Source organism: Pituophis catenifer, unplaced genomic scaffold, assembly GCF_029215685.1.
Source record: "Pituophis catenifer annectens isolate HBS135680 unplaced genomic scaffold, rPitCat1.0.hap2 SCAF_10, whole genome shotgun sequence".
Taxonomy (NCBI): Eukaryota; Metazoa; Chordata; class Lepidosauria; order Squamata; family Colubridae; genus Pituophis; species Pituophis catenifer.
In genome coordinates, this window is record NW_027256890.1 from 9093333 (window position 1) to 9108635 (window position 15303).

Genomic DNA, 15303 nt, shown 5'->3' on the forward strand with positions numbered 1-15303 from the left:
TCCATATCTATTTATCCATATCTATCTATCTATCTTTCTATCTATCTATCTATCTATCTATCTATCCATCCATCCATCCATCCATCCACCCATCATCTACCTACCTAAAGGTAAAGGTTCCCCTCGTACATATGTGCTAGTCGTTCCCGACTCTAGGGGGCGGTACTCATCTCCGTTTCAAAGCCAAAGAGCCAGCGCTGTTCGACGACGTCTCCGTGGTCATGTGGCCGGCATGACTCAACACCAAAGGCGCACGGAACGCTGTTCCCTTCCCACCAAAGGGGGTCCCTATTTTTTTACTTGCTTTTTTTTTCATGTGCTTTCGAACTGCTAGGTTGGCAGAAGCTGGGACAAGTCACGGGAGCTCACCCCGTTACGCAGCACCAGGGATTTGAACTGCTGAACTGCCGACCTTTCGATCAACAAGCTCAGCATCTTAGCCACTGAGGCACCCTCTACCTACCTATATACATGCATAGCTATAAATCCCTATCTATCTATTCATCCATGCATCCCCCCATCATCTACCTACCTATATACATCCCGATCTATACATATCTATCTATCTATCTATCTATCTATCTATCTATCTATCTATCTATCTATCTATCATCTATAGCTTATCATCCATCTCTATCATCCGTCCGTCTGTCCATCTAGTATCTCATCTCTTATGTGTTTTATCTATCTTATCTGTCATCCCTGTCTGCCTGTCTGTCTGTCCATCTGTCTATCCATCCCTCCATCCATTCAACCATCCATCCCTATTTATCCATTTCCCCCCCCCACCTCTCTCTCTCATTCTCTCTCGAGTGAGATCCGTGAGATTTTGCTAGCTGACATAATCCACAGGGCTTGCCTACAGACAGAGGCCAAAGAAAGCACAGGACTTACACTAGCATCGTGCGTAACTTGAGGAAATCGTTGTGTTCGGGGTTCTCTACTTCCACCACACCCCAGGGGTAGAGGCGGCCTCGGATCTTTTTCCCCTTCACTTCGATCAGCTGGTTGGACCCGATGACAGCAAAAGGAACACTGGCCTGGATGAGTCAAGAGCAGGAAGAAAATCCATGTCACACGCCAAATCGGAAAGCTGAGAGAGACCATCGATGATCCTATTGACGTTATTATTCTCGTTGTGTTCCTTGGTCTTTTATTGTGCTGTTGTTTTACTTCTGTTGCATTTACACTCCTTTCCTTTTCTTCCTTTGTTTCACAGCTAGTCCTCAACTTACAAGCATTTGCTCAGCGACCGTTCAAAGTTACAACGGCACAGGAAAAAAAGTGATTTAGGACCATTTTTTCACTCTTAACGACCGTTGCAGCATCTCCGCATTTCGCGTGATCAAAATTCGGACGCTTGGCAACCGACTCGTATTTATGACGGGTTGCGGCGTCCCAGTGGCAAGAAAAGGTCATAAAATGGTGCAAAACTCAATTTAGCCACTGTCTTGCTTAGCCACAGAAATGCCAGGCTGCATTCTGATCATATGTCGAGGATTTACCTATATTGGAAGCCATCTAGAGTAGCCCCATGGTGAGATAAGCAGCAAATAAATTTGAGAAATAAATAATAAGTACATAAATACACAGGCTGAAAGCTGGCAGATTTAGAAGCCCTTGTCGCAGGTTTGAAAAACCACAACTCATACTTCCAAAAGCCCATGATTTGACCCCCCCACAAACAGCAAAAAATTTGCTCCCCCTTCAGAAATGCATCCTTTCCTTTTGAGGAAAAGCATCCAGGAACTAACGTTCTTAAGATGCAGATTTTCTAGAAAGAATCCAAGGGTGTAAACACTGAAAGGTTAATTCATTAAGCAACTTTTCTAAATTTCTTAATTCGACCCCATAATCCCTTGCGGGGTGGAGTCTGAACTGAATGGAGTTGAGTGTTTACTGGCCGGATGCCCTTCCTGTCGCCAGTGCGGAGTTTTGTTCGGCAGATATATTCTCATTGTGCCGAGAGAGAGAAATATCCGCCTCTATCTAGGATTGAACTCACAGCCTTCCGATTGTGAGGGGAGAGCTCCACCTCTAGGCCACCACACCACTCCCTTTCTAAGTTACCATGGCGTTGGGAGGAGAAAAAAAAAAAAGGGGGGGGGAACTTATGACTGGTGTCTATGGAGATTCTCAGTCATCCAGGTCATAGTTGTCCCAAAGGTGTTTTTTTCCCCGAATGCCATCATCCTGCTAAACAAATAATTCCCTCAACACTATCAAACTATTTACTAAGTCTGCACTCCTATTAATCTTCTCATCGTTCCCACCACCCATCTTCTTCCATTTATGACTGTATGACTGTAATTTTGTTGCTTGTATCATTTGTACCCTATGACTATCATTAAGTGTTGTACCTTATGATTCTTGATGAACGTATCTTTTCTTTTATGTACACTAAGAGCTTATGCACAAGAAAAATTCCTTGTGTTTCCAATCACACTTGGCCAATAAAAAATTCTATTCTATTCTATTCTATTCTATTCTATTCTATTCTATTCTATTCTATTCTATTCTATTCTATTCTATTCTATTCTATTCTATTCTATTTTTTTCAAGAGGCAACTGGACTTAATCTTGTTTTCAAGGTCTTCGCAGAAAAACAAGAAAGTCCAGTTGCCTCTTGAAAAAAAGCACCTTTGGGACTTACAACTGGTCCTCGCTTCTGCGCAGCGTTCCAACTTTCAACTGTTGTTTAAACGAAGGGTCATAAGTCAAGGACTGTCGGCAATGACACAGTTGCATCGACTCACCTTCAGGACCCTCGTCTGTTCTTTGAACTCTTCGTCCTCGTCGGAGTCGGCATCGGGCAGCTGGTAAATCCGGATGCCGTGCTCAGATATTTCGTCTAACACCTGCCAATGTCGAAAGGAAAGGAAAGGAAAGGAAAGGAAAGGAAGGGAAGGGAAGGGAAGGGAAGGGAAGGGAAGGGAAGAAAGAGACATACAGACAGGACAGGACAGGACAGGACAGGACAGGAGAGGAGAGGAGAGGAGAGGAGAGGAGAGGAGAGGAGAGGAGAGGAGAGGAGAGGAGAGGAAAGGAAAGGAAAGGAAAGGAAAGGAAAGGAAAGGAAAGGAAAGGAAAGGAAAGGAAAGGAAGCAAAATAGGAGGAAAAGAAAGGGGAGGGGAGGGGAGGGGAGGGAAGGGAAGGGAAGGGAAGGGAAGGGAAGGGAGAAGAGAAAGGGGGAAAGGAAGGAAAAGGAAAGGAAAGGAGAGAGAAAAAAAGAAAAGAAAAAGAAAGAAAGAAAGAAAGAAAGAAAGAAAGAAAGAAAGAAAGAAAAGAGAACCATCATTTTCCATTCTATACAAAGTGTCCTCAGCCTTTAATTGTATTTGCACAATGACTGCTTGAGTTTCTGCCCTATTTAGAATTTAGAATAACAGAGTTGGAAGGGACCTTAGAGGTCTTCTAGTCCAACCCCCTGATCAGGCAGGAAACCCTGAAATACCATTTCAGACAAATGGTTATCCAATCTCTTCTTTCAAACTTCCAGAGCTGAAGCATTTATAACTTCTGGAGGCAAGTTGTTCCCCTGATTAATTGTTCTAACTGTCAGGAAATTTCAAACCTTAAAGTCAAACCACAAGTCCTTCTTAATTTCCCATCACTGTATGGTTTCCAGATTCATTTGCCCGGGATTTCATAATGAGACGTATCCCCACTCCAAATGGGATCATTGTCTCCACTCAAGCTTTACCCATTCTCTTAGAGGAAAATATAACTCTCCGCAAAATAATAATAATAATAATTTTATTTCTATACCGCCCTTCTCCCGAAGGACTCAGGGCGGTGTACAGCCTATTTAAAAACACAAGACAAAACAGCAATTAAAATTTAAAATGATTAAATAGATTTGGCTCAATTTAAAACCCCACTAATTTAAAATACCCCAATTTAAAACTATTATGTTGATAGCCCAGCCTGGCGGAACAACATGGTTTTGAGGGCACAGAGAAATACACGGAGATCAGAGATCTTACGTATTTCCGGGGGCAGTTCGTTCCACAGGGCTGGGGCTCCCACAGAGAAGGCCCTCCCCCTGGGTGTCGCCAGCCGACATAACTTGGCCGATGGCACCCTGAGGAGACCCTCTCTGTGGGAGCAGACTGGCCGGTGGGAGGCTATTGGTGGCAGAAGTCGGTCTTGAAGGTACCCGGGTCCTAAGCCATGGAGTGCTTTAAAGGTGGTAACCAGCACCTTGAATCGCACCCAGAAGACCACTGGGAGCCAGTGCAGCTCGTGCAGGAGGGGTGTCACGCGGGCACAACGAGTTGCGCCCATAACCACCCGCGCATTCCGCATTCTGGACCAGTTGGAGCCTCCGAGTGCTCTTCAAGGGGAGCCCCATGTAGAGAGCATTACAATAGTCCAGCCGAGAGGTAACAAGGGCGTGAGTGACCGTGTGCAGGGCGTCCCGGTCCAGAAAGGGCTGCAACTGGCAAATCAGGCGAACCTGATAAAAGGCCCCCTGCCCCCACCTACCCTTGAATAAAGATCAACAGAACAGAACATCCAGACCTAATCCATCCAAACACAAACGGACACAACATTTTTGCCAATCTGGCAGGCTATTTTCCAAAGGCGGGACTTAAAAGAATTAGCAAACGGCACACAGTAGTTTTAATCATAGGTTGCAAGAGACAAAGACCCTCCCAGGAACAACCTAACATGATGGGACAGGCCAACATTGGTTTGCTGTTTGTCAATGATGGGGATTAAGAAAGCCCAGTTTCCCCGGGCAGAGATCTTGGCGATAAACTGTAAAACCGAAACAATGGCGGGAAAACCAGCAAGGGTGCCCGAATAATATATCACAGCTGTTCAGCCGAGTGCTTTCCTGAAAGGAAAAAAGAAAAAAAAAGAAAAAAAGAAAGGAAGAATCGCAAGGAAAACAAACTGCATTTCATACTCCCCAACAATAAAACTGCATTTTGTTTCTTCAGACCTCGGTTTAATGGGTCCCTAGAGGCTCCGTGCGTCTTAAAGATTAGGCTTCTCAGGAAAAAAAAAAAGAAAAAGAATAAAAAGAAGTCAAAATGTAAAGTTTCCCTTCACACAGAATAATTCTTTTTTTTGAACTTCCTCAAAAAAAAAACGCCACTGTGTGACTTGTGAATCGGGTACGCATTGCTTCCCACTCGAGAGGCTCAATTTTTTTATTTTTTTAAAGAAAAAGGGAAGAAAATGAAGATTCGATTCCGCGAAGTCAAAACAGGAATTCCTTCAGGATGGGTTTCCTTAACAGAAAGACCCACCATTCAGGTTTCTGCTTATTCAAATATTAAAAAAAAAAAACAAAAAAAAAACAGAAAGGGGTGGGGGAAAGAAAAAAACCCCTAATCCTTACTTTAGATAGATTGCCAAATGGCAGAAACATCTAAAATAAAATAAAAAAAGCCAACCCAAAAACCTTCGAAGCTGTGCCAAGAAAGGCAAATTTTGATCCCCTGCTTTGATTAGCGATTTTGCACTAAAGAGATGTTTGCAGGAAGAAAAATATACAGTAGCTGAAATTTCAAAGCTTTGGATCAACATGAAACATTCTGCTTTATAAAGCCAGTTTGTAGGGGGAATTTTATTTTATTTTTTTTTTTTAAAAAAAGGCTGATTCAAATGGACCAAAATTCAAACAATGGGTTAGATGTTTATTTGCCCTTTTGCTGCTCTATATAGGGCCAAGGCTTTTGTTAAACTATCCGTGAACATTTAATGCAAAAATAAGCACCGAAGGATTTACAAGCTGGTAACGCCGAGGCGAAAGGAGGTGAAACTAACTTAGCAACTGTGGGTTTTCTGGAGGGCAAGATGCTCAAAGAAAAGAGTTTTAAAACTCTCCATTTCTTTAAATGTAAAGAAGACGACTTAATTCAGTGTTTTTCATTAACCTTAGCAACATTGTGCGGACTTCCACTCCCAGAATTCCCAAGCCAGTATGCTTTAAGATGGGTGGACTTCGACTCCCAGAATTCTCCAGCCAGCATGCTTTAAGATGAGTGGACTTCAAATTCCAGAATTCCCTAGTCAGCGTGCTTTAAGATGGGTGGATTTCAACTCCCAGAATTCCCTAGTCAGTGTAGTTTAAGATGGGTGGATTTCAACTCCCAGAATTCCCTAGTCAGTGTAGTTTAAGATGGGTGGATTTCAACTTCCAGAATTCCCCAGAAAAACTGACACGTTACCCTTCTCTTCAGTCTCTCCCTTTCCTTCAAAGTTAAAGTGTCTGCCTTCGCTATGACAGGAACAATATTCACTTTTCCATGAATTGCCTTCATGAATTCCACATCCAAAGGTTTCAGTCTGGAAAATAATGAATTTTTTTTAAAAAAAAAGTTTTACAACAACAACAAAATGCACCGGCTGCTTTCACGTAACATCAAGCCAGGATCTATTTATGGATTGTCCGAAATGCCACACTGCCTGGATCACATATATTTAGGAAACCTAATCGACAGGGGTGGGATTGAAAAATTTCAGCAACTGATTCGTTGCCTGTTGGTGGGTGGGCGTGGCCATGGGGGCGTGGCCTACTCAGCCTCCTGCACCATGGGTGGGGGGGTGTTTTCACCCTCCCCAGGCTCCGGAGGCTTTCCTGGAGTCTCCAGGAGGGATACTGCAAAATCCACATTCCCTCCCCACTCCAGGGGAAGGATACTGCAAAAACTCCATTCCCTCCCCTCTCCTCGGGGAAGGATACTGCAAAATCCCCATTCCCTCCCCACTCCAGGGGAAGGATACTGAAAAATCCCCATTCCCTCCCCACTCCAGGGGAAGGATACTGCAAAATCAGCACTTCAACGGGAAGGGGTCCTGCAAAATTTAAAACTCCACTAAGGCATTTCTCGACGAACTCAGGAAAGTTCCGTTTTATATCGATAAATATATAATTTTTATAACTCTATAAAATGTCTGTAACTGTCTTGTTTGGCTCTGCAATCGAACAAGACAGACAGAGACTTCAGAGGATCATTAGAACTGCAGAAAAAACAATGGCTACCAGCCTGCCTTCCATTGAGGACCTGTATACTGCATGAGTCAAAAAGAGGGCTGTGAAAATATTTACAGACTCCTCGCATCCTTGACATAAAGTGTTTCAACTCCTACCCTCAAAACGATGTTATAGAGCACTGCACACCAGAACAACTAGACACAAGGACAGTTTTTTTCCCAAACGCCACCACTCTGCTAAGCAAATAATTCTCTCAACACTGTCAAACTATTCACTAAGTCTGCACTACTATTAATCTTCTCATCGTTCCTATCACCCAATCCTCCCACTTATGACTGTATGACTGTAACCTTATTGCTGGTATCCCTACAATTTATATTGTTATAAATTATATTGTTTTCTAATATGATTTGATTGCTTATTTGCTCCCTATGACTATCATTAAGTGTCGTACTTGATGATTCTTAACGAATGTATCTTGTCTTTTTATGTACACTGAGAGCGTATGCACCAAAGACAAATCCTTTGTGTGTCCAATCACACTTGGCCAAGAAAGAATTCTATTCTATTCTATTGTACAAAAATTCAATGTGCTTTAAAAGCCTGGGCTGTATAAAGTGATTTAATTTCCCGTATTAAGGAATAGGTGGTTGCATATTTTTTAATAATAATAATTTTATTTCTATTTCTATACCGCCCTTCTCCCGGAGGACTCAGGGCGGTGTACAGCCTATTTAAAAACACAAACAAAACAATGATATAAAATTTAAAATAATTAAATAAATGGCTCAAATTTAAAACCCCAATAAATTTAAATACCCCAATTTAAAACTATTGTATTGATAGTCCGGCCTGGCGGAACAACAGGGTCTTCAATGCGCAGCGAAACACCCGGAGGTCAGATATCTTACGAATTTCCGGGGGCAGTTCATTCCACAGGGCTGGGGCTCCCACAGAGAAGGCCCTCCCCCTGGGCGTCGCCAGCCGACATAACTTGGCTGACGGCACCCTGAGGAGACCCTCTCTGTGGGAACGAACTGGTCGGTGGGAGGCTATTGGTGGCAGAAGACGGTCTCGGAGGTACCCGGGTCCTATGCCATGGAGCGCTTTAAAGGTGGTAACCAACACCTTGAATCGCACCCGGAAGACCACCGGGAGCCAGTGCAGCTCGCGCAGGAGGGGTGTCACATGGGCATAACGGGTTGCGCCCATAACCACCCGCGCGGCCGCATTCTGGACCAGCTGGAGCTTCCGAGTGCTCTTCAAGGGGAGCCCCATGTAGAGAGCATTACAATAGTCCAACCGGGAAGTAACAAGGGCATGAGTGACCGTGCGCAGGGCGTCCCGATCCAGAAAGGGCTGCAACTGGCGAATCAGGCGAACCTGATAAAAGGCCCCCCTGGCCACGGCCGTCATATGCTCTTCTAAAGACAGCCGTGCATCCAGGAGGACACCCAGATTGCGAGCCCTCTCCGTGGGGGGCAAAGATTCACCCCCAATAGTCAGCGATGGCACCTGCTGACTATATCGGGGCGCCGGGAGCCACAGCCACTCGGTCTTGGAGGGGTTGAGTCTGAGCCTGTTCCTCCCCATCCAGGCCCGCACGGCCTCCAGGCAGCGGGACATCACATCAAGGGCATCGTTGGGGTGGTCTGGGGTGGAGATGTACAGCTGGGTATCGTCAGCGTACAGATGACACTTCACTCCAAAACCACGGATGATCTCACCCAGCGGCTTCACATAAATGTTGAACAGGAGGGGCGAGAGGACCGACCCTTGCGGCACTCCCCATGCGAGACGCCTCGAGGTCGACCTCTGCCCCCCTGCCAACACGAACTGCGAGCGGTCAGAGAGGAAGGAGGAGAACCACCGCAAAACGGTGCCCCCTATTCCTAACCCCCTCAACCGCTGCAGCATGATACCATGGTCGATGGTATCAAAAGCCGCTGAGAGATCTAATAGGACTAGGACAGAGGAACAACCCCTGTCCCGAGCCCTCCAGAGATCATCCACCAACGCGACCAATGCCGTTTCTGTGCTGTACCCCTGCCTGAAGCCCGACTGGTACGGGTCTAGATAGATAGCTTCATCCAGGTGCCGGGGAAGTTGTCGTGCCACCACGCTCTCAACAACCTTCGCCACAAAACGAAGGTTGGAGACTGGACGATAGTTGGCTAATTCAGCCGGGTCCAGGGAAGGCTTCTTGAGGAGGGGCCTCACTACCGCCTCTTTCAAGGCAGCAGGAAAGGCACCCTCACCCAAAGAAGCACCTATAATCCCCTGGAGCCAGCCTCGTGTAACCTCCCGGGAGGCCAGTACCAACCAGGAGGGACACGGGTCCAATAAACACGTGGCGGCACTAATCTTACCCAGAACCCTGTCCACATCCTCGGGAGTCACAGGATCAAACTCCTCCCAGATAACATTCTCAAGGCCTGCCCCGGTCTCCTCCCGTGGACTCATCCAATCGGAGTCCAAGCCATCCCGAATCCGAGCGACTTTATCGTGCAGGAATTGCACAAAATCCTCAGCACGACCCTGCAAGGGATCTTCCCGCACTCCCCCCCGAAGAAGGGAGTGGGTCACCCTAAACAGGGCGGCTGGGCGGTTCTCTGCAGATGCGATAAGAGCGGAAAAATGGTTAGATTTTGCCGCTTTTATCGCCACTAGGTAGGTCTTGATATAGGACCTCACCTGTGTCCGGTCGGAATCGGATTGACTAGTCCTCCAAATGCTCTCTAGGCGTCTTTTCCGACGCTTCATCTCTCTCAGCTCCTCAGAGAACCAAGGAGCTAATTGAGATCGGCATCGGGTCAGAGGCCGCAAAGGCACGACGCGATCCAAAGCTCCGGCGGCCGCCCTTTCCCAGGCGGCCACCAGCTCTTCAGTCGAGTCGTGTGTTAGAGTCTCAGGAAACGGCCCAAGCTCCGTCAGGAACCTTTCGGGATCCATCAGGCGCCTGGGACGGAACCATCTGGTCGGTTCCGTCTCCCTGCGGTGGGGGCAGGCGGTAGGAAAGTCTAGTTGAAGGAGTGAATGATCTGTCCATGACAAGGGTTTAATATCTAGTTCCCCTCTACCAAGATCATTCAACCACTGACCAGAGATAAAAATCAGGTCCAGAGTGTGTCCCCCTATGTGAGTGGGGCCTTGAACTAACTGGGTCAGGTCCAAGGCCGTCATGGAAGCCATGAACTCCCGAGCCACCTCTGACGCCTCACCTGCGGATGGGAGGTTGAAATCCCCCATGACAATAAGTCTGGGGGTATCGACCGCCACCCCGGCAATGACATCGAGTAGCTCGGGCAGGGTCGCTGCCACGTGGCAGGGAGCCAGGTACGTAGTCAGCAAACCCATCTGCACCGCACGGCCCCACTTCACACAAAGGGACTCACATCCGGCTATCTGAGGAACAGTGGTCTCCCTCGGACAAAGACTCTCCCTAATGATCACCGCCACTCCCCCACCCCTCCCCTGGGCCCTTGGCTGATGAAATGCACGGAAACCTGGCGGGCACATCTCTACGAGGGGGACCCCCCCCTCTTGGCCCAACCAGGTCTCCGTAATACCTGCCAGGTCTGCACCCCCCTCCGAAATAAGATCACAGATGAGGGGGGCCTTATTAACCACCATATTCTTGCTCGTCATCAATTTTAGGACGTACCCCTGGGAAGTTTCTGCATAAATCCCTTCTGAAACAGAGGCAAAACCAAGATGGAAAAAAAAAATACATCCAAAGAGGATTTTAATTGAATTGGCTAACAATACGAAAAGCGGCGATTAAGGCCTTCTTGCAAAAAGTTATTCAGAGCGGCTTAGGAGTGAAACTTTTATCCTGGGACATTAAAAAAAAATCCCAAAACCACCTTAATACTTACCCGTGTCCAAAAGGAGAAATGAAATAAAAACAGCAATGCACCCGATTGTCTACGATATGGCGCCGATTCAAGCCGCTCTCATCGTGAAGGTATCGTTCAAACTGATTGTCGATATAATGGATGATGGTTTTGAAACTGGGCCAAGGAGAGAGAGAGAGAGAGAGAGAAAGAGAGAGAGAGAGAGAGAGAGAGAGAGAGAGGGAAGACACAATTTTTACAAGGCTGTTACTTTGGGTGTACTTCTAGTCCGAACTACCTCTCATAAGATGACACGTAAGGCGATTGTGGTGACGTGTGGTAAACCACAAGCCGCTGTGGACTCTCTGCGAGTGAAATATAACCACAGACTGCTAACTGCTTTGAAGTTTAATTTGGCTGTTGGTTTTACTCAGGGGTGGGATTGAAAAATTTTAGCAACCGGTTCTCTGCCCAGTTGCTGGGTAGGAGTGGCCATGGGGGTGTGGCCTACTCGGCTTCCTGCACCATGGCGAGGAGGGACGTTTTCACCAGGGGTGAAATGCTCCCGGTTCGGACCGGATCGCCCAATCCGGTATCGATGGCGGCGGGTGGTTCGGAGAACCGGTAACAAAAATCCCTGCCCCCCACCCCACCATGCCCAGCTGAGACGCGCGATCATTTTTTTTACTTTTAAAAGCATTTTTTCTACAACCTCTTCGGCCGAAAAAATGCTTTTAAAAGTTAAAAAAAAAACAAAAAAAAGCTTCTGATGATTGCGCGGCTCAGCTGGGATCGTCAGAGCCTTTTAAAAGCATTTTTTTCTGTAACCTCTTCGGCCGAAGAGGTTGTAGAAAAAATGCTTTTAAAAGGAAAAAAAAAAAAAGGTGGCCACGCCCACCCAGTCACATTAAACCCCCACACCAAGCCACACCCACAGAACCGGTAGTAACAAATTTTACATTTCACCAATGGTTTTCACCCTCCCCAGGCTCCAGAGGCTTTTCTTCAGCCTCCAGGAGGGCAAAAACCGCCTCCCATGGGCTCCAGAAGCCGTCCAGAGGCTGGAAACGGACCCGTTTCCAGACTTCCGGTCCTTCCAGGAGGCCTGTTTTTCAACTTCCCAGAGCTTCCACATGGATGCTGCACTTACCTGGCATCTAAAATGGGCCGCATGGAGACTCTTGGGAGGGGACGGGAGGGGTGAGCGGGACCAGTCAGTCCTTGCAACTACCGGTTCGGCGAATCAGATGTAAAATTAGCATCCGGTTTTCCCGAACCGGTCTGAACCGGTCCGAACTGGCTGAATTCCACCCCTGGTTTTACCAGTTAACTTATGTTTCCATATAGTAGATAGCTGCCAGGCTAAGTGGGTTGGGCAAACAGTGTTGTAGAAATGTGTGCCTGCTTTAGAAGGGGAGAGGAGTTATTATCTTCAAAATATATTGATCAGTATTCAAACGGTGGATAATTGATGTATATATTGGTTATTGTTTTTTAAATGCACATTTTTTTGTGTGTAGGCTTATCTAGCTTTTTGCTTTTTTTTTTTTTTAAATTTGATTTATATGCTGCCCTTCTCTGGAGACTCAGGGCGGCTTACAATGTGCTCAGCAATAGCCTTCATCCTTTTGTATATTTATACAAAGTCAGCTTATTGCCCCCACAAACTGGGTCCTCATTTCACCTACCTTAGAAAGGATGGAAGGCTGAGTCAACCTTGAGCCTTGGCGAGATTCGAACCCTGCAGTAATTGCAGGGTTTTGTGTTGCTTTTTCTTCTTTCCCCATTTTCATGTTTTGAAATAAAATAAAATTTGGATACAAAAGAAAATCAAAGCTGACACACAGATGACCAGTTTTGTTTAAGAGCTTCTCTTGCGCTCCGAAATTCGGGGGAAAAGTAATTTTCAAGGAATCGTCCATTGTTCCTCTTAAACGGTACCTGGCTTTGTGACTGGGGGAAGCACCTGTCTTTAAATGAGACACCAGCCTTCATGAGATGAGGCCATATCCTGTTCTCTGCATTACAACAGCGAAGGGAGCCGAGTTTCGTTTTTTTACTTGGGGGGAAAAAATCGGCACGCATCTAACATCAGGGAGATAGATCAACTCTTCCGCACCAAAGGAAGTTCGGGTAACACATTCATGCTCAAAACCGCTTTGCGAGAGAGAGATTTTTATGAATGTGCAATTCATCCTGAACGAATGATGGCAATTACAGTCTGTCTGTCAGCGTTCCAAGTAACCCATAGAAAACAAACGCCAAGGCACTCGAGTGCCTCAAAGAACAGTTTATTGGATACATCATATTGGCACAAACCGGTGAAAGCCGACTCTGAGGTTTCCCGCGGCTTTCACCTAATTAAAAGTAAAACTTTTCCCTTTTCCCCCCAAGTCACTGGTCACGGTGTCCAATCCAGGTGCTGGCTCGTTGCTGGGTTACCGGCTCCTCCTCTGGCCAGCCACCTGTGAGAATGACCTTGGTTCCCACAGGAAAACGTTATTGTTTTGGCTACAAAACCCCATCTAACTATTTCCCCGCTCCCTCTGTTCTGTGGAACCCAAAAGCCTCCAAGATGGCTTCAGCCAGGCTCAACTCCAGGATCCCCGTGATCACGTGATCAAAATTCAGACCAGCTTGGCAATTGACTCGTATTTATGGCGGGTTGCAGTATTCCGGAGTCACGTGACCCCCTTTTGCGACCTTCTGACAAGCAAAAGTCAATGGGGAAAGCAGATTCGCTTAACCACCATACTACCAACAACAGCAGTGATTCACTTAACGACTGTGGCAAGGGAGGTCGTAAAATGGGGCAAAATTCATTTAACAACAGTCTCACTTAACAACAGAAATTTGGGGGCTCAGTTGCGGTCATAAATCGAGGACTACTGATATACGTATCCCAGGATAATAATGTTGCACGATCCAATCAAGGTCGGTCACTGGGACTGGAGTTTTATTTTTCCAAATTTTTGGATTTACGCTGGAGCCCATTCCTCACGACACATTCCGGTGGGGGAGAGAAGCTCCCTGAGGATGAGGCCCCAGCACGAGTCCCAAAAGTTTGAGAAGACCAAACTTTTGGTCCCGGCGACCAACCCAGATTGGGTCCTGCGTCATCCTCAATGCCGTGAGAAACCTTCCAAGGTGATGAATAGAAAAGAAACATTGCCTTCCTATTGGCTGGGGAGAGAAAGGGAAAAGGAAGACTCCAGCAGACAGGGAAATTATTTTTTTTAAAAAATAAATGATTGTTCCTCCAAGCCTTTGAATTTCTCTGTAGCAAGTTCAACTGCGCGACGTTAACGGCGGGGCCTTAGAACGTCTGGTTGCTCCCACCCAATGTTTAGCGTCTCCCTCCCAGACCCCCCCAAAAAGAAAAGCAGAATTTTTAGATCTGCGGGACTTCAAGAAATCTTTCCAAAGAATAAACACAAGCAGCGGACTACAATCAACAGGAAATTCTTCTGACCACACAATGGCCGAGGTCCAGCCATTCAGAGATTTAAAGGAAAGGGTCAAGGGAAATTTACTGGCAACGAGAAGGCGACGTCATTGGAAGGATGGGCAGAGCGGAGAATGGCACAAGGTGTTCTGGCCCGCCAGATTTGGACAGTGAGGAGGTTGGGGAGGAACATGGGCCAGTCCTGAAGTCTGGGGAAGGCTCTGATGAGGGCTCTGCGTCAGAGGCAGAGAGGAAGCCAGGGCCGTCTGACAGTTATCAGCTGCCTTCGGAGTTGGACATCAGTGAGGCAGACAAACAGCTGGAGCCTGTTCCTAGTGTGAGCATGCGCAGAGTTGCCAGACGAAGGGAACAGCTAAAGAACAAGGGTCAACTCAGGAGTAAAGCCACAGGTGGACAGTGAATGGCCCCTCCCAGAGGGAATAAAAGAGGAGCGAAAGGGGAGTGGAGTTTGCAGGAGATAATTAGTTCATTCCTGCATCCTTGCCAAGTATTGCGGCATCTGAAAGATATCGGCCTGGCCACTCTCCAAGCCTCATCAAGGCCGGTAATTGTGAACTATCTTGAAAGATTGTTGGAGAGGAAAGACTTTGCTGGAGATTAATTCATTGTCAATTAAATAAAAGGGGTTTGTCAGGGTGAGGACTCGGCTTCATGGAAGCCTAGGTCAGACACAAGGAAGCCCAGATATCGGTCAATTTTATTTTATTTTATTTTACTTTGAAAACCAGAGCAACACCTACCAGTTTTGGCTGTTGATGGCATCTCCGTAGCCGGGAGTATCCACCACCGTCAAACGCAGCTTGACCCCTCGCTCTTCGATTTCGACGGTCGAAGCTTCGATCTGAACTGTCCTTTCGATTTTTTCTGAGAGAGAGAGGAAATGTTAAAAAACTCCCCCCGAAGTCCAGTTGCCTTTTGAAAAAAGCACCTTTGGGACAACCATGAGCCCGGAGGATTGAGAATCTCCATCGAGGTTAAAACCCCAGAATTCCCAGAGTTCTGCATGTTAGAATTCGTTAGAATTCTTGGGGGGGGGATTTTAAAAAGG

At 46.6% G+C, this 15303-nt stretch overlaps 1 protein-coding gene across 1 annotated transcript in view; it reads right to left on the reverse strand.

Annotated features, from left to right (window-relative positions):
• LOC139322281 (septin-2) overlaps positions 1-15303 on the reverse strand; it is a 55613-nt gene that overhangs the window by 20311 nt on the left and 19999 nt on the right. Inside the window, exons 5-9 of the mRNA XM_070951332.1 lie at positions 14996-15119; positions 10832-10966; positions 6187-6304; positions 2757-2858; positions 895-1040 (exon numbers count right to left, since the gene is read on the reverse strand). Coding sequence (XP_070807433.1) covers positions 895-1040; positions 2757-2858; positions 6187-6304; positions 10832-10966; positions 14996-15119 — 625 coding nt within the window. The remainder of the gene's footprint in view (positions 1-894; positions 1041-2756; positions 2859-6186; positions 6305-10831; positions 10967-14995; positions 15120-15303) is intronic.